This window comes from Xiphophorus couchianus, chromosome 4, assembly GCF_001444195.1.
Source record: "Xiphophorus couchianus chromosome 4, X_couchianus-1.0, whole genome shotgun sequence".
Lineage (NCBI taxonomy): Eukaryota > Metazoa > Chordata > Actinopteri > Cyprinodontiformes > Poeciliidae > Xiphophorus > Xiphophorus couchianus.
In genome coordinates, this window is record NC_040231.1 from 4,648,919 (window position 1) to 4,669,813 (window position 20,895).

Genomic DNA, 20,895 nt, shown 5'->3' on the forward strand with positions numbered 1-20,895 from the left:
AACTTATATACTTTTCTTCAATGCTCATCCTAAAGGCCTCAGTGTGTGAAATCTAGTGACAAGCAGATTTCTTTGCAATTGCATTTAAAAACTTAAATGATTCACTCAAGTTGCATGGATTTGCTTTTTTTTTTCCTTTCAGGACTAAGTTGGTGACACCAAATGCCAATGATCTAAAGTTATTTGGCATTTTAACTAAAGAATAGAAAGTTAATTAAGTCCAGGTGACAAATAATAACAATTTTTAACAATAAACAACCCTCATTCATGGAATCTGCAGTGCAGATGATTAGCACGTGCACACCAAACGTTTATGACAGTGACACTCCTACTCACTAATAATATTTGTCAGAAAATACTGAGAATGTCATTAAAACTTGCTGCATCTTGCCTATTCTGTGCTGACCAATTAGTAATATGGGAAAAGGGGAGTTGGGGTATTCTGTTTCTACTTCCCCCTCCCCCTGAGACCTCATTACTTTGTGATGGCAAAAGGGCCGGCCAATCGACTTGTGACTCCCATCTCATTCCCCTCATACATCATCACTGCCCTATGTGGGATAAGAAACGTGTGTGTGTGTGCAGGCGTGTGTGGGTGTGTGTGAGACTGCACCCCTCAGCTTGTCAACATTAATGTTAGTGAGGAAAAAATAAAAGTGTTTTTTTTTTCTTGAAAAATGAGACCATTACAAGGAGAGCAAAATTTGGTTTCACTGCTAGAAATATATCAATAGCTTGTTACCAGATGAACAGGTGAATTCCCTTAAGAAAATCTCTAAAAACTATATTGAACTTACTTTTTAAAAAATTACTGAATTTCATTTCCAAAGACAGAACACAACCTGTTGTCTCTTGATAACAGGTTGATAATTTAAGAGTACAGCGAACACAGTAAGAATGATTCAAACATTAAGGTTTCAGTTCTAAAAGGAAAACTCTCTCCAAACCTTTGGCCCCTGTTAAAACTCACAGATGGTTGAATCATGAGTTACAGCTACACATGAGGAATAAGTTGTCTGACTGCATTTATTTTGTGAGTCACTACTTTATCTTAAAAGCCTTCAAAAAGTGCTGCAGAACGTAGCATTTATTTTCTCTGTATAACTCAGAAGAGTTGCTGAGTCACAAACACTGGCAGTGTTTGTGAAAATGCATCGAACATTACCAACGTAATTTAATATTGAAGGACGAAAAACCTTAAATTGTCGGGCATGTTGACCAACATTCATCTCCTCTAACCTTGCAACTTTTAAACGTTTTACTTTTTAAAAATCTTAAACTGCTGTTTGATGTGAACTGGTTTAGTATATTTGGCTATCCAAACCTTAGGGTTTTCTTTTTTTAGGCTTTCAGAAAATGTTTTTGATTAAAAAAGATACATTGATGCTCCTACTATACTTAGAAGATATGTGTCACAACAAATGAATATATATACAGTACAGACCAAAAGTTTGGACACACTTTCTCATTGAATTCAATGAGAAGGTGTGTCCAAACATTTGGTCTGAACTGAGTGCAGACCAAAAGTTTGGACACACAGTTGTGTCCAAACTTTTGGTCTGTACTGTATATATATCAAACTACAGTTCAAACTACAAAGTTACTGTAAATATTTACTCAAAACAGACACTGAAATCAGAAACACAGTAGCTTTCCAGTTTCATACAGTTGATCTCCCAATGTCCTGCTTTGACACTTCTAGATTAAATGCCTTGTTAGATAGATGAAGCTCAATTTTTTTTGCGAACATTCTACTCATGCTGACATTGCACTTGATACACTTTCTTGTTTAGGACAGGATAGCCCTAAGTGCTTCAGAAGGAGGAATCTGGACTTCTTCTCTTTCTTTTTTAAGACATTTCCTGTCTCATCCAACAAGCTTCTGATTATGGTTAGAAGTAACTCACTTATGTATGTTATGCCATAAGTAATATTGGTTTCTGTCCACCTGTCTTTTCAGGTGGGCAGAAATGATAGCTTGGTGCTATCTTAGATCACTAGTTGGGTATTAGCATCCTCTCTAAAAGCTGTAAAAACTGAACTGACCTGATTTGGTTAGTGTGAGATCTCTCAAAGTAGAACTCAATTTAACCAGTGAAACTGTTCAATGGATCGGAGAGAATAACAGAGAAAAACAGCTGGTCATGCTCCCTTAGGAACTGTTTAAAGGCCGTTAAATCGCATCAGGTAACCAGATGATTATATTTAAAAAAAAAACAGCTGTTTCTGGGAGACCCAATTGCTGCATCATTCCTTGTACAAATGCCACACCATCTAAGCAACTGAGAGAAAAGGTTGTTGAAAACATAAATGTCAGGTGATGGCAACAAAAACATTTCCAACTCACTGGGCATCTTTCTTCAATTGAAGCTATCATTAAGACATTGAAAGAGGATGGCATTTACTAAATCTGTCTAGAGCTGGTTGTTCTCACAAACTGAATGACTGTGCAAGAAAAACCCTGGTGAGAGAAGCCACCAAGAAACCTACAATCACAGTGAAGCAATTAAAACTTTCAATTTTTCAGATGGAAGAGATTGTATATTAACTGCTGCTTCAGTTCTTTTCCAGTCAAAGCTGTGATGAAGAACGACATGAAGAAAGTAACTGTTGGAAAAAGCTCATGTGAAATTAAATTTGAAAGTCTCCCAACGGCATGTGGAAGACACAAACATCAATTACAAGAAGGTTTAATTGGTCTGGGTACTAAATTTGCTGAAGATCATACAGTACTCTCCTCATAATACAAACACATTTACATGAGTGGAATTAAGTTCATAGGCATTGTATTTATGGCTTTGTGTAAGCTAATAGACAGTTAAGATTGCTGTGATGACTTTATAGTTTACAGATACAGAATAACTGTGCTTATATACTGTAGTTAATTTTACAAAGTCTGACTCCACACAGCATTGTTTTTCCTATCACTTGTTGGAAGCCATTTTTCAACTAGTATTACTCTTATTATTTTTGTTCATCAAAATTCTTTAGAGAGATTTTTGAGAGAAAAAGAATAGTTTGAAAATACTAAGTAAAATGAAGTAGTCCTCTCCCGCTGTATTAAATGAGCAGATTTTCCATCAGGAAATATATATGTTTTTATTCAATTTAAGAGTTTAAGTTTTTATTAATGACTTTTTTTTTTGCCCTTTTTCTGGAGGTTTTTGTAAATTAGTGGTTCCAAAGCCTGGTCCTCTGTTTCAGGTGATCAATTCAGCAAGTCAGCAAAACCCTGCCAGTCTTAGTTGAAGTCATTTGTGGTGAAGCAGGGAAACACCTAAAACATGCATTGCATTGTTCCTTGAAGACGAGGGTAGAACAACACTGAACCAGAGTTGACTATTAATCTTCATATGAAAAGATATTCTATAAAATCAAGCAGACATTGAGATTGAAAATATTGTCGATATGTTAATGTGTGGTGTGATGCCAGAGAATTGGGAGAAAAAAAACTTGCTATGCAGGTCAGAGGCATCAAACAGCCTTTTCCTTTTTTTTATAAGATATGTTGAACCTCCCTCTGGCTGTTTCTGTAAGACTCAAAGGCACTGGAACATGTTCAACTAATATCAAACAGAACAATTCAATTAACTAAATTTATATAATGGTTCTGCATGTAAATATACACATATTATGCTATACATAATTCTTCCTGTTTAATATTATTTTGGTGCAAGTAAAAAAATTTAGCAGAAAGTGCCATTGTTTCAGCAGGTATTTTAAGAACCTGGCCATATCTTTCCCTCTTTGTTCTTGTCCACACTGTGTAAAACCCAATGCTCCCAGTTTGATTCTCATTCATTGGACACCAGCAGATTACTACCAGAGTGAAGCTATCAGACTTCTCCTGATGGGATTCTGTAACACAATTGAAACGTGTCTACAGTGTGTCTCTCAGTGGTCTGATTCCTTTTTTTCTGTTTTTTTTTTGTCTGTAATCTGGAGGGAGCTCAGGGAGTCTAGACATATTCACTGTAATCAGTCAAGCTACCGTGGTCAACCTACGTTTGCTTCCTTGTTGACTGTTGATTATACCTGATGCGGCTTTAATTGCTGGAGAATAATTAGGGGTAATATGGCTGCTTTATGAGCCTTTTGCCCCATTGGTGATGGTTAACTACACTGCTGCAGAAATTATGCAAACAGAAACTAGGTAGAAGGGGCCTTCTTTGGGAGGACTTTACACCAAGAGTGGGACACATTGGGAGCAGGAGGATTATGCTTATTAGCTGCCTGAAGAATTGCAGTTACTTATTTATTTATTTTTAGAAAACCAGTGTTAAAATGGTTTATATGTGTATGGGAGACTAAACTTATTTTAAAAAACCAGAATCTTTGAAGGCAAGTAGTGGTTAACCCGTGATAATTTTCACTTCACTTTGTTTGAAAGAATAGTTTGTCCAGGACGCACTGCTGTCAGATGCCTGAACCACCTCAGCTGGAGGAGAAGCAGCATTTTTAATGCTACATCCCAAATATTAGGGCTCATTACACTATCTCTAAAGCTGAGCCCTGCCACCAAGTGGAGAAACCATAGCCACTTGCATATGGGATCTGATTTATTTGATCTAAATGCCATGGCCTTCGGTGAGCATCAGAATCCAAACATAACAATCATGATCTTTGCTTTTTGACTCAGTTGTTTTTTTTTTTTTTATTGTTTTTTTAATTATATTAGGTCAATCCAATGTTCACACTGATACTGATGAGACCCTAGTTTGTATATCCATTTCCACTCCATCTTACAATCAATTGGGAATGGACATTAAGATACTTGACTCCTCTGCTTAAGGCAGACACCATCTTTTGACCAAGGATTAGCGGTTTACTTTTTTATAGTTGAGAACCAACCCCACAGCTTCACACTGGCTGTAAACCACTCCAATTCACTCTGAAGGTCAATGCCCGAGGAGCCCATCAGGATCTCATTATTTGGAAAAGTGAAGATGAAACCCTGAGTTTCTCAAAAAAGTCGCCCTTTTTTCTCACTTAGAGAACACCCAAAACAGGATCAGTGACAACGGGGAGCCGTAGTGGAGTCAAACCTCCTCTGGGAATACTCCATTAAGAAGATACTTGGCATAGTGCCTCTAGTCCTTTCTTCAGGTGTCAGAGAGTTTTCAGGAAGTTTCTGGAGGCCAACTTAATTTTTCATAGCCTCTCCACATTCTTCCCATACCTGAGTTTTCACTGCTGTGTTCCAAGAATAGTAGTTTTGCATCAAAGACCCAGGTCACGCTTTGGGGGTGAGACACAAAAAAATGTAATGCCTTGATATTTGGATGCACCATCTGGCCCCCTTTTGTCTTGATCCCTGTAACTGTGCAGATTGAACATTCATAAAGAAAGGCCTACACCTCAGGAGCCATTTATACTGCAACTAATTACTTGGAATGAGAGGAACTGAGAAGAAATGAGGGGTTAAGGATCCCCTTACTCTCGTTCTTTACTACCTTACCTCATTCTTTTGTACACCACTTCACTTAGGGACAAAAAAATAGTCCACCATTATGTCATCTCCCTCGGAGTACAATAAATGGTCCACAGTGGTTCAGACGGAATATGGTGTAAGATTATAGATCAGCATTGTTCCTGGTGCAAGCCTAATGATTAGCAGCCTATTGCAGAACCTTTGTCAGCAGCAGAATGAGTGAGCTAATCTTGTTAATGGTCCGTTTCATTCCCTTGGACGGGTTTGTGTAGACAAAGGGAATTTAAATGGAGAGGATTTGAGTAGTGAGAACAGAAGCATTGACTCATGCTTTTCTCATTTTCTATCAGAGATAATCACAGAGGAGCCGGGTTGCAACCAGCTAACGGATAGCAGTGAAACCTAGATTAATGTGTTCCGATTCATTCAACAAGCAAGGGAGGGGAGAGGGACTGTTGCTGAAGGGAAGGGAAAAGAAAATTTGTGGTGGGTAGCGGAATTCAGCCTTCATTTCCTCCACAAGTAGGAAGCATTTGAATTTTTCTACACATAATTATTCATTCTCCACCTTTTTCTTTTTCTTTTTTTTTTAAGGAACAAAGCATTTAGTGGTACTTCCACCATGCAGTTTCATGCTCAAGGGCATTTTTCCACCCATCTTAACTGGTGGAAACTACATTGTCTGAAGCTGTGATTAATTTCAAATGCGAAAGAGAACATATTGCCACAAAAAGCATGACTTGTTTTTCGAAGGATTGTACCAATTATCATTTGAGGCAATTATGCTTAGTCTGTGTCATACTGTTAGATATAGCCGCTGCGCAGTAAAGAAAAAATCATCTCATGCATTCTGCTCAGATACACAGATACACTCTTGTAATGTAATATCTAGCAGGCTGTCCTCATTCTGTCAAGTCTGTTTTGCATTTTGCTTTCAATCAGTCTTATAATGGGGATATTTTGAAGTATTAAACCAGTGATACGAATGATTTAGCGATACTTGTCAGTTTTGCTTCATGGTACAGAAAGAAAATACGAATAACATTAATATTCGTATTAACAATAATTATTTTTGCATATTTTTGCAAATATGCAAAAATAACAGTTGGAGCTAAAGTTTTAAGCACAGGAGTTTAGAAATATAGTAGAACATGAATTTATTGTAATACTTTTGGTTATCTTTCCAATCGTGTCAATACATACTGAAGTCACTTTAAACAGTATTGTTAGATAATAAACAGACTTCATTACATACAAAATGGTATTTAATCTTATATCTTACAATAATATCATTTTGAGTGTTTGTGTACATCACAAATTACATCTAGTGGATAAATAATGCATGGATTCATCTGTTGATGAAATAGTTCATGTTAGCTTTTGTAGGTTTAATTTCTCTAGATAGTTTCTCCCCTGTCCAATTAACTGAAGATTCAAATAAAGCAAATGTAGCATAGACCCAGACACATTCCTCTTTAATATTTTATGAACGATATTGGATTTTGTTTACGCTAATGAAATGAAAAAAAAAATATGTAGTGCATTGTTGTGGTGTAAAAAGGGTCAGGCTCCCAAGACATATGGCCGTAAAGCTCAAACCTTGGAGGCACCAGGCTCTAAAGCACTTCAGCTCAGATGTTAAAGTCTGGTCTGATTTATGGTTGGCTGCAGGCTCCACACAAACATAAATAATGACCAAGTAAAATAAATACAGAAAAGATGCACTCTGAAAAATAACTACTCTCTTATTCTGGAGAAGCCGTCAGAGTTGGCGCTGCAACTTTAAGTCCTTAGCAAACATTAATAATGAACAGCAAGTAGTGCAATTATAGGTTTCACATGTAGAAAGCCAAGACCAATTGTATCATAGACGTCATAGCAGAAGTGAATAATATTACCGGGGATATAATCCTTTCACTGATTGACCAGGAAATGTTGCTTTCAAAACCATAATGGCATTTTCAGAGTAAAACAGCAGTCAGAGAACAAAAAAATTGTTACTAAGTTGATATTTCCTTTGTTGAAAAACCGAGGAAATTCAGTTGTTTGCGAGGGAATTGATGATATGACAGTTTCTCCTGCGTACTCTTTAATGCCAGCTGTGCCTCCTCATGATCTGACCTAAACTGGCATGAAACCAAATACACACACCCCAGAAGTCTGCAACTCAACTCCAGGCTGGATTTAATGCAGATTTCATTGTTGTCACTTCAATCACTATGAGTCTTTCTTCTGTTATCTCCTGTCTGTTTCCCACTTCTCATCCATCCTCTGCCTTTTTACCGTGCTGTCTATCAGGATGACAGGCTTTCCACTCAGTCATTTTGAAGACTTTTTGGTAGTGATACTGTTCAGCATTTTATTTTTTGTTTTCTTTTTCTGTGTGTGTGGACCAGGAAGTGTGGAGACAGCTATTGTTTTACTTCACTTCTTGGGCTGAGTGATTCTCATTTTATAAAGAGCTAATTAGAAGAGATGCACCAATACTGAAAGGAACAAAACATTGAAAATGCAGATTATTAACTGCATGTGCTTTCTTGAAGCTTCCTGTTGTTTATGTCACCCTACATTAAGTTAACAAGAGACAACAATGTACAATAATTGCCTACTGTTATGTTATGCATAATGACATACACTCCATGCGTCATCATTTTCTACAGTAAATCAGTTACATCTCAGATAAACTGAACTAGTTTCTTAATTTTTCTATTGACATTTATGCTTCAAGAGTGTTTGTTGGCAAAATGAATTATGAACTTTTAAAAGATGTGAAATTACTGGAGATAAAACTGCAACAATTTAAGTGTTTGATTCTTCTGACACTTAACCAGATGCCATCTGAGGTTGGATGACCTGGAATGATAGTCAACAAAAAGGAGAAAGATTAGATTTTTAAAACTAGTGATTAATCAGTGCCTTACTTTCCAACCAGTCTTTAGAGCAAAACAGGTTAAAGCACGCTTTCACCCAAATTAAACAGAAATCAGATTACAAGTTGTATCTAAATGCTGAGATACCCCTCAAACACTAATAAAACCAAACTGTGGTGCCTGATTCCAGAAAAACATACTTTTACATTTTTTTCTGCTGTGAGCATCCAAAGCTACTTTCCAATAATCTCTTTTGTGGATGGGTGAAGGAACGGAGTCATTTGATTATTCTCTTGTTTTGAAGGAGCATAAACAGTGGATTCCCCCTTGTAGGTAAAACTGTAAACCAGTAAAACAGAAATGTCTTATTGTAATCAAATCTGGCTCTGCATGATGCATATCCCCCCTCCAGATTCCAGCATCGTGGGTCATAGTCAATTCCGCCACTACATCTCGCCTCTCAGCAGTAAACTTCTTCTTATCAGAGAGCTGAGCCGCAGCAGAGCTTGTAGAAAACAGTGGTGTCATTTGCCTACCTGTGAGTTTGTCGTTAATGGATTCAGACGGAGGGAGTCGCTTATCCTGCACCACCCTCTGCTATGAAGGCTCCTCACACCGAGCTGCCAAGGACGTCCCTGTTCCTCCCCCTGGCTGCTCTGATGGGTTCATGCCCCTGTGACTTTTCTACAGATAAGAACGGATAAAATTATTCAGACCTAGTGTGAACAGCTCATTAATGTCTGCCACACACTGATTCTGCTGCAAAGCAGGCACAGAGACAAATTCACATTTTATTTGTTGGGTTGCTTGTCAACAGTTGTTTTTTGTTGTTTGTTTGTTTTTTTCTAATATGGAAATTGGAAAATGAAAAAAGACCATGGGGGGAAAAAATTACTTCTTTACTGTTCTGTAAGATTTTTTTCTACAATCTCAACATATATACAGAAAACACTTGGCTTTTGTATAATTACTTCTTCATCATGCTATTTAAGTGTTTATTTTCTTAGTGAATATTAATCAATCTATGAATAAAAGCTATTTCTTTGCTGCAGTTTGTCAGAACTTCTTGCATAAATAGCATGATATATTTATCATTTGTTACATTGCAAAGCAAAAGTTGATTTTGAGATTACACTTAATATAGTACTTTGGATTCCTGAAAAACCTTGCAGCAAAATGACTATATAAACATTTAACTTGCAAAGGGAGCACAGAGGGGTCCCCAATGTAAACACTAATCAGGCTTTTGACAAAACATTTGAAACTCCTTTAAACCGAGGGTAAGTGTTGTCCAAACGTTTTGCTATGAGCCTCAAAATCATTGAGCTGAAAACACTTATGGGCCATCAGAACGACAAAAAGAACATTTGCAATGTTTGTTTATTTTTCAACTGCTAAACTATAGACTGTAAACATGCAATATTTTAAATAAATCAGTTCATAAACAAATCTGTAAATGACTTGACATTAAAAACAGGCATAGGATTTATACTTTTTGGACTTATTTAATTAGTTGGCTAGAAATAGTTATAGCTAAATAATTAGTTGGCCACCTTAAAAGTGCTTTAGAATTTTATGAGAACTTTACATTTTATGATCAAATTTGGATTTTCAAATGTGTGATTTGTTTATTACACCCCAGTGTGGAAACGTATTTCCTTAGTCAAAGACATATTAAACATATGTAATACTTCTAACACCCACTTTTGCACAGTACTTGAATAGTAAGTAAATCATTATGTGACACACTAAACTCCCAAAATAAAAGTTAGCAGGGGAGCCATATCCCTAGGGGGGAAAGTAAAGCTTCTACATAGAGGCAGATGTTGTTTTGGAGTCTACTACTGTAGCTTTAGTTGAACATGGAATATTTCATGAAAGTACTTTGAAATGAAGCATCCCTTTTATCATGAGAAACAGTATTTTTTTTTAAAAAAAAGAACTCTATGTCTTAGCCAGAGGCACCAAAGCTGTTTGCTTAAATGTGTGAAAGTGTCTTGGAAAAAAACAAAACAAAAAGCATGAGTGTTGTCTTCAATAAATAATTGAAGAATGAATGCTTGTTTTCATGTACATATGGCAATTATGCCATTCTGTTTTCTTATAGAGGTACAGTGTGAGTAGGAGAAGCAGATATTAGATGATTAGTCTGATCAGGTAGAGCCTGCAGTTGATGCCAAACACACATCATCTATCTTTCCTCAGTTCAATCTGTCTAGTCTAGACCTACACTTTTAAGCCATAAGGAATTTTTGTCTACACAATTGATGCTGACTGGATAATTTCTCTTTTTAGGGCAGTTTTTCTGTAATCCCCCAACATGGTTGTGAATATAATAAGAAGTAGATTAGTTTCTGAAATACTCTGACCAGCCTGTGTGATACCAACAACCATTCCAATGCTCAATTTAAACTTCATTCATGAAATCATCTCTATCAAATCTCGGTACCCACATCATTGATCGATTTCCAATTTGCATTAAGCAATTTAACAGCTTTTCCCTAATAAATTGACCAGAGTACATATGCGTCACTGTGAAAACTTGGACACAATTTTCTTTTCAGATGATCATAGACTAATGGCTCTTTCACAAAACACAGCAAAGCAGGATTAAGGCACCTTCCTGTGTTTGGTGAAAGGATTGATGCATAGAAGTCACTCCGTCTCTGTTACTCCCCTGATTCAAAAAGTGATGGAGTATCAGGGCCTCAACCAACTACGATGGGGGCAAACCAGCTTTCTGGTTTGTGGGATTTATGCACTGATGATATATTCTATGTGAGACCAGCCAGAAGCAGGATTCGAAACCATAAACATGACTCAAGTAATTTCAGCCAACAATAGAGGGCTAGAGGATATAAATGTATAATTTCAATTTAAAGCTCTAATAACATAATCACTATGCCGAGTTAGTCCAGCATTCTTCTTTTGAAAATAACTATATGGAGAGACTTACGATGTAGAGTTTTATCTGTGGTGCTGATGTTGATCCAGCATGATATCTCCTGTCGTCTGAGGCTTTCCATTATATAATTTGTTCACTTTCACTCTCACCAAATCCAATTATGATTTATGAATAGTCAGATGAAGCTCGGAGGCAGCTTGTCTTTTAGTTCCTGGTTCTGCCTCCTTACTTTTATAAAGCATTATACCCTGACTTGAAGGGGAAGTATTATATAGAGTCGCCTTTTCTGAGCTTTACACCATGTTATATTTTTCCCCTCATCAAAAACAAAAGTGGAGTGTTGCCTTGATTTCTTCATGCATGTTTGAGAAATCGCTTAGTCTCTCGTGGCAACCATTTAGCTGGGCAAAACCTGCTCCTCTTCTCCACTGCAACTCCTCTGACTTCTTCAGACTATCCAGCAGCTAGCTGGTAAAGGGTTAATAGAAGAGCACAGTTGTGTTGACGTCTTGAAAGTGGAGTTTAACAAAGAGCAGGTATTTTTAAAGAGCCCCAATTTCAAGGTGTTCAATAATGAAGTCATATTTATTTTAAGTCATATTTGATATGTATATAGCTTTTTATGATAACTGAAGGTAACATAGTTACATGATTTTGCTTTAAAATGGCACTATGTGCCTGGAAAATATATAGCACAGTCTGTCAACTGATTCCCCAATTATCTTTAAGACCATTGGAATGAAACAAATGTAAGCAGTAACTTTTAATTTTTACTGTATTTGGCAAAACTGCTGTATGTACAACACATTTTTTACACAAAGCTGGAAAAAAATTTGAAGGCCAAACAAAAAATGGTCATAAATGTAAAATTTATTTGATGTTTTTAAAGGGAGATCATGAACCTCTATGGAGCTTTTTGAGCACAGCTGTTGTAAAATATGGCTTGAAAGCCTGTATGCATTTATTTCAGTCTTCTGTCTAACAAGCTATTCAAACCTCAACATTTACTTAGCTGTCTGATCCCATCTGTTTGTACGACAAACTTTTCAAATCCTTTTGAACTAAAGTCATGTTTTATCTATTGGGCTTTGTGCAATTAAGGATTTCACAGCTGCGAACCGACTGTTGAACTGAAAGTGTATCAAAATAATATGCCACTGTACCAAAACATGGAAATTGTTTTGGCACAGTGATTAGTCACAATGACAATAATTAGCCGAAATAACTCCAGTTCATTCCCAGGAAACAAAAATAATTGCTTGTTGTAAAATGGCATTGTACAGTGAACAAATGTATGATCCAGCTCAAACATCTGAATCAAACTGATGGGCAGTACAGATATAACCATGCATAACCTTCATATTTCTCAATTTGCTCTCTAATGTCTTAGATATCCAGATAGGGTGTAATTCTGAAGATTTGCTTGTAGCACTCCACCCTAAGGGCCAGTTTAAAATGTGTGGAAGATCTTTCCGAAGCAAGAAATCTCTGGAAGCACCTGGCAGAATTAATTGCCATGTCAGCAGTATTGATCAACCACCCTTTCAATGCTCTGCAGATACATTATGGCAGTAAAAACCTTCTTTAATGCATCTTTAATCCATGCCGACGGCCTGGCCGAAGCTCTTATTGTCTTGTAAGTGCAGTCATTATCTGTGATGTTCAGTAAAATGCCCAACAGAGAGTTCTGCTAAAGGTGAACTACGTTTACCCTGATGCATAACAAAGTGAGGCATTTGTATGACTAAAAGGGCTGGCAGTACTTCTTTCTCAGTTCTTGCTTTGGTCTCCTCAGCCCCCTCTTGCAGCAGACGGTAAACCTCCGTGTCTGTGTTTATGCCGGCTGTTGTGCATTCATTAGTGAGAAAGCTCAGCAAAAATTATACACATCCTGTGCAACAAAGAGGCAGGAGGCATCTTTCGTCCTCTGAGATTAGGGTTGCAGATGAGAGAGTGCAGAAGCTGTGTTCATCCATTATCAAGGTACACTTTCCCTGCTCTTTCAGAAGTAATGAATGGTGTTTTCACCAGGGATATGCATACTCTATTGTGCTTTCTCTCTGACTTTTCATTGGAAGCTGTTGGAAGATATACTTATAGATTTAAAATCTCTACAAAAAAAAAACATTCTTATAAAGTAAAGATAGAATTCAAATCCCTTTAACTATGTTGCCTGATGTCTCAGGTGAGTCAATACTAAAAAGTGGAGTGGAAGACTGCAGACTAATGATCAGCCAGAGGCGGTCATTTGAGCATGCATATCGTTTATGCAGCAAGGCCACACTCTACACACATTCACGTTTCTTAGTTGAAAAGAAGTTGCTAAGACCACTTAGCAGCATGTCTAAATCTATATGGATATACAGTAGATATATTATATTTATATCCATATAACATAATATCTACAGTTTATATTTATCATAAAAATGGTTGTCTTTACTATAAATCTATGTGTGTAAGTCAGGATATTTGCTTTCTTTGCAGAATCTGCAGATGCATTTCCATTGACCATATAGATACACAACTTGACATTTCAAAAATAACTTTGCTTAATGGAAGCATGCCAATTTTAAAAAACTTTATGGCGCTACCAAGAGGTGTGTTTTTTTGGCCATATTGGAAGAGGTTTCATTTGCAAAACTCCAATTTAAAAACTTTTTTCACATCACAGCCAGATGGCAACAGGAACAAACTTATTCACATATGATTTTAATTGCATTTCTTATTTAATGGGAGCACAGCAATTGCAAAATTAGCACAATATTTACAAAGTTTTGTGCACATTTGTAATGTAAATGCTGCTAACTGCTTTTACTTTTTGAATTAGATGCTTTTTCTGAAACGTGACATAATTTTGTCATTTAAAATTATGCTTTAACATTAAGATGACTACATCAAATATATAATCAAATATCAAAAGTATATTTCAATTTCTTTTCAAAAATGTATAATACTCACAGAGATTACAACTCTTACAGGCCAAACGTTTTGGGTTGTGTTTCAAATTTTGCCACTTATCTAAAATCATTCACATGTGTTTTTAAACATTCATAATGCTTTTGAAAGCTCTATAGTCTTGAGGTTGCTACTGTATTTCAACCACAGGATTTGACTTTTGCCAAGGTGTCAATCTCTGATTTTCTTTTTTACTTTAACTAATGAACTCCTGTCTCTCTTAAACTGAAAGTGAAATGCTTCATGCATAATATATGATTCCCTCCTAGTGGATGGTTATTAACTAATATGATCAGGTCAAGTCTGCTGCCATTAATGACGTAACATCGTCACTTAGTTCCTGCTGTGACGTTTGTGAAACATTTACATACAGCAGTGGTTCCTAAATGCATAGAGCATGGTGTTTCTAAGTTACAGGGACCACACAAAAAAATGTCAAAATATCCTTAAAAGCTGTGGCTTGGGTTATCTGGAGAATAAAGGTATTATTTTATTTAAAGTCCTGATCTTTGTATGCCATTAAAAACGCAAACTTGATCTGCTATACGTTCATTTTTGCTGTCTTGCAGTAGAGTGGTATATTTTCCAGTCCTTTGGCTAATGGAGAGGTAATTAGTTTCTATCATATATTATGATATCAACACCCTGGGTGGGTGCTATGACAGCAACAGGCTTACCTGACTGGCTTTTTGGAATGAGTGGTACATTAAAGATGTGCTGCTCAGCAAAACAAAGTCACTGGTCACTTTTGCCGTTACTGATGTTTTTGCTGAATTCCTAGAGTTCACTTTTCTGAAACACAAAACACTTATAGTGGGAATTAAAACATAATTTTCCTAAATCTATAAGGTCATAATGTTACATCCGCTCTTAAATATGTGATGATTAGGAGGTTACAATCTGCACCATGCTACTGAACATTGCTAAACCAGCATAGATGCTAATCATGACATCAGTTCTGTTCTATCAGTTTCTTTCCATTCATAGCACAATGTAAATTGTGGAATATTCACTGACTTTCCTGCTCTTAATTCCGGGATGGCTCCTTGGATGCCCAACGAGCGTAAATGCGGTGGCTTGCCATGACGCAGAGTGGAATGATTTCATTCTTACCACCCCACTGGAAAGCAATCTATGGCATGTAACGGGGAACTCAAATAGCAAATCTATGAGTATAAGCATGTCTCAGGAAGTCACGAGTCAGCAACCGTCTCACTTAAGCAGCGAGATGGTTTAGCTCGAGGTCAAGATGAGTATATTGAAGGAAGGTTTTCGTCTCCTCACAACCCCAGGACAGACTGCATCTGTTGCTGTTGCGCCGGTCCTAGTAATGTTGTGTTAGGGCATCACAGATTGCAGAGGAAAATGGAAATTTAAGATGAGTAAGAATTGACTCAAGAAAAGCAAATATAGGACAGGGATGATAGAGCAACTTCTTTTTGTGAGATATTCTAGTCAAGATAACAGCTTTTGTGAAGCCTTAGTGGAATCAATGGTAAACTTGAGGTTTTTTGTGACAGAGAGTAGGAAACAAACATCACTGTCTTCTGGCACAAGTAAGGAAATAGCAGAGAATACAATACAACAACACCTCTCTGTCTTTTTTTTTTTTTTGTGAATGTGAAATACCACTTGTCTTCCGTGTTCCCCACAGTGTTTGTAGAAGCTCAGCAATGCATTTCTGATTCTCCTTTCAATCCTGCCTGGAAATGGAAAATCACAGCCACGTTTTGAAAGGCTGCACATACACGTATATGTGGCAGGAAAACAACAACACTTCTTTTTCTGTTTTCTGTGTAGGCTGTAATTAGTTGCTTGCTATTTAAAAAAAGCTGAAGTGTTGTTATAGATTATGTAAGTCATTGGAATATAACTGAAGGTTGATATTAGAGTAATTACTGTAATTTTATGAAGTTTCATTTGCTGAATTGGAATTCCTAAAATATTCTTTGCCTGTTTTGTTTTTCTTTTTGTGGTTTTACGATCTGTTTTCAAGATATTTGAGAAAAACTGGATTTTAAAAGTTAATCCAATTTTCCTATTGTATTATTTTAAACAAAGGAATGAGCTGCTTTTACACGAGTTTTGTTTTCTTTAGTAATAAATGTATATAACATTTGTGGTTTAACATTGACACTTGGAAGCTAAAATGATAAATTAAAATGGGTATGCCGGATCAACTGAATATGAGGGAATTATAACTTTTATAATTAGACAAAATTTTTCAATAAAAAATTAATTCACAGAATTTGAATCTACTGAACTTTTTAATTTAACAAAATGAAGAAACAAACCTTGTAAATGACAGTAGAAATAACATTCCAGGAAATGCCAGAGCACCTGTGTTATATATAAAATTTTTGCTGTGATGGAGGTAACTGTAAACTGGAGTGTACTGGGATAAATTCATACTGGAAATACTCTCATTTCCCATATGATTTTAGAAAATCCTCCCCGTCACACTGTTCTGGTGATGATGCCCCTCCGTCTCATTGTGCCTTTAGTTGAACTGGCCGGCAGCATTTTGCTGATCAAGTTGAAATGATAATTATAACAGGAAATGAATCGTGGCAATATAAATGTAATAAATTTTTAAGAGTGAGGTTTATTAGTATAGAGGCAATGGGCTCCTAATGAGGGCCTGATAAAGGTTCTTGTAATAGTAGAGCCAGTCAGATGAATAGGTCTAACAGCTCCTGGCACTGGGTTCTACTTTTATTTATTACTATGCTGTTGTTTGTATTTTTAGCCTCTTTTTCTCCAAATTGTTATAATGATAACTTATGCAGACAAATAGTCTTTCTTTGGTACCATAAACTAATTTGAGACAAGCCGCTGCACACACATATTTTGCTCACACGCCCTATGGTATGTGACTTTAAATAGGTTTTTCAGCCCATTAAGGCTCATCTCTTGAATCATGTCGTTAATTAAGCTTAGAAATACTCGAGTAATTTCTGTTTAATTATCTTACTCAGTTAAACCTGCCCTGTTTTTGGTTTTATCCTTCACACTTTAAAATCATTTACTAAGTATGTATTTTTGGCTGTTTTGTTCTCACTTTTTGATCTTTTTAAAAAATATTGCGACTATTGAGCTGCTGTCTAAGTTATACATGCCTATTTCTTGTCTCATCTTTACTCTTTTAGTAAATGTAGATTAAGTTGCACAATGAATGGAAAGTCACATTTTGAGCTAACACAGTACATCCTTTTGGTTTATCAAACACTTCATCAGGTTTTAGTTATGTCTATATATACCCTATTTGCTTTGCTGCAACAAAGCAAGACGGTAAAACAGGACTGCATTAATTAACTGCCAATATTTTTATTTACAGTTGTAAGGAAAAAGGATATAAGAACACAGAGTAGTGCAAGCTTTAAATAACACTACTGCAGTAAGCTGTTTACATGCATCTCGTGATTGTAGAGAAAGAAGGAACGCTCCTGATTAATCAATGCATTTAAACTGATTTTTAACTTTCTATTACCTGTCTATTACCTCCAAAAATGACTAGAAATGTCATAATTAATGAATGCTATTATGTTTGGATGACTGATGCCTATTTTAGTTTCAACCTTATTACCACAGTGACTTTTTTATTGACTTACATAGTGTACCAGTTTGAGTTCTGAATGTGTGTGTTGAAACCACTGATGTGTTGATGTGTGACTTGCAAAGATACTTGCATTGATTGGATTTCAAATTTCAGGACTGTTAAATTCTGTTAGTATGAAGGTTTAAATTAAAGTATTAAAAATCTTCAATGTTTCTTACTGCTTGAACGATTTCATAATTTTGTTTTGTGATTTTTTTTTGCAATCAAATTCTGAGATTTTTTTTGTACTACTTTTAAACATTTGCAAGGAATTGTGGGATGTTTTTATTGTTGAACCCTTCCAAAATCTACATAGAAGAAAAAAGATGAGCTGAAGACTACATGTTGACTAACAATGAAGATTAGTGAAGTAAAAGTAAGAAATACTTCCACCTGCAGGTGGGAGTTTGACTACTTTTGCGGACGAATTTTGCTATAAACTTAATTATGCATTAGGTAGCATAAATGCAGAGATCTGTAATTTTTCATAGTTTCAGTTCTGAAAAACACTACCTACTTGCCGGCTTTTCAAATAAAGGCCGGTCTACCTCATGTGTAAATGTAGCTAGTTTAACAAATTCACAGTCATTTTAACCATTATTACACAAACTTTGGATAATGCTACCTTTAATTTGATAAAGCCAGGGGCACATTTTATTTAAAGCTTTTAGCCCCATAAAACTAATAAAAGAAATAGAAACATCCTCAGTTCTGTAGTACTTCTTTTTAATGCAATCTGTGGGGTACTTTCTGCCTTAACATGCCGTACCACTTCACACAGAGTGTAACTGCACAGATACAAAGCCTTTTGTGGTTTAATGCCTGGCAGCACATCCATGACATGCTGAGAGACTTTACTGACTCATTGCTGTTTGTTTTTCCAGCTTTCTGTGAAGATGGTTGTCGGAGTGGAGGGACCTGTGTGTCTCCAAACACGTGTGTTTGTCCTTCAGGATTTACAGGACACCGCTGTGAAACAGGTACATAAAATTACTCAAAGCATAGTTCAGGTATTAGCCTTGTGTTCAGAAATGTTAAGTACAGACTCATAATTTCAATCAAGACAACTTCCAAAACCAATTTCTTTCTTTCTGTGGAAAGGTTTCTTTCGGACACAGCTGCAAATATCACAGAGCAGAAGATACAGATCATGAAGAGTAAAAAGTCTAAAAATAGTGTTTTTTAAAATGTGTTCACAGCACATTAGAAATAATGTATACAGCTTCTTAGGAACATATTTTATCATAATAATGTGGCTTTTGTTTTTATTTATACACGTTAAGAATGTGCGTGTAGAAAACAGCACAGGAGTCAGTAGAAAAGTGAGTGATGCAAAGCTTTGAGCATTCAAACTGACTTGAAATAAATCATCCTAGAGATAATTTACTGCAAAATCAGTGTGTTTAGCTCAACAGTCTTGCTCGGAGACATGAAGAATGCCTAAACCTATTCTTAGGTGCTATGACTATTCAGCCTCCAGTAGGTGCAAAGATTTGTCTATATTTAGTGATGTCATTTAGATAATCATTTATTTTCATTACTGTATTCTAAATACAAATTACAGATCAATTTATATTATTGTTTTGATTCAGCCTCTCTGTTCAGCCAGTTTTCACCCATCTTCCATTCGAGCTGGTACCGTTATCGCTCAGGTATGCACAGGACTGGGTTAAAGTTGGAACTTTTTTCTGTGACACCAAGCACAAATGGTTGGTGTGGAATTGGCATAAAGTACCCACTGGGAGTTATAACCATGTGCACACATACAAAACACACATTTATACTCCAACTCCAGGCCCTTTATTTAAATTAGACACAGCAGAGATTGAGGATCCCATGAGAGCCACAGGAAAGGACAGTTAATTTTTCCTGCTCTAACTCCTTTTAGCTTCTCTTCTTTATCTCATTTCTTTTTCATAACCCCCTCTTCTTCCTTTTTCACCATTTATTACTGCTTTTTCTTTTTCTTTATTTTACTCTGCACCTTTAACCCGCTCCCTTTTTTCTGTTTTATCTGTAGCCTTATTCCCATTTCCTCTTCCTTAGTAGTTCTATTTCAGCTTTAACCCGCCTGTCTTTCTCCTCTTTCCCCAAATTGCTTCCATACTTTCTTCTTTTATCTTTGAACAACTCATTCTACTTACTTTTTTCCCTTTGTCCTTTTTTATGTCATATCACTGTTTTCCACTCTTTCATGTCAATTTCTACTTTCCTTTTTTTATTTCTCCATTCCAGTTTCCAAGCTCATCCTTCTTCCTCTCACTTTTCTATTTTCATTCATTCCTTTCATTATTTCTTTCACTGTCTGCTTTCTATAATCTTATCTTGTTTCTATATATTTTTATTGTCTTCTTTCTGATTCCCTCGCTTTTTTATCAGTATGTGTTAATTAATTTCCCATCTTTTTATTTTATCTACATCTTCTACTTTCGTCTCCCTCTCTGTCTTGGCATTGTAATTTCACAGAGGTGATCTGCCAGCTCTGAGAAATGAGAGAAACTACAGGTCAGCTTTTTACAACATGTTTTCAATAGTTTTCCCATAAGGTTTGTTTTACATCTTCTCACTTCTACACCCAGTCAGGCCTCTGTCATAGACCTGAGTTCTCTACACAAGAATCCTTTCCCACCCTTGTAATTGTCACTTCTCTTCACCAAAGTTTCATGTTGTCTGACATGATTTTATCTTCCTTATTTGTGCTACAACTGCATATCGAAATGATTAGACTTAATTAGGTTATACAGTCTAATTAACAGGAGTAAATTGAAAAACCTAAGAATTATCTAAATTTAAATCTAGAGTGTGATTCATATAATGTGTGCTGCATACCTAAAACTGCAGCACAATAAGGAACTCATATCATGCTAATCAAATAGAAAACATAGTTGAAGAAATCCTTATGACAAATGAAGTTTTTTTTTTTCATTTTTCTTTTCTTTTAAAAGTTTGGTTGCGAGCATTTTTTGCAAATAATAATAGTGTAGATAATGAATATTTACTACTTATTATGTAAAAGTCTGAGCGTGAATTATTCTTAATCTGGATGCATCACTTCCTACTGAATTCAGTCATCCAAGATGTAATTAACACTCTCGCTACCACAAATAAACAACATCAAACAATCTACTGGTTAACT

General features: G+C 36.1%; 1 protein-coding gene across 1 annotated transcript in view; it reads left to right on the plus strand.

Moving 5' to 3' along the window:
- The window catches only part of LOC114143248 (protein kinase C-binding protein NELL1), a 237,297-nt gene that overhangs the window by 187,010 nt on the left and 29,392 nt on the right, over positions 1 to 20,895 (plus strand). Inside the window, exon 18 of the mRNA XM_028015109.1 lies at positions 18,644 to 18,739. Within this exon, the coding sequence (XP_027870910.1) occupies positions 18,644 to 18,739 (96 nt within the window). The remainder of the gene's footprint in view (positions 1 to 18,643; positions 18,740 to 20,895) is intronic.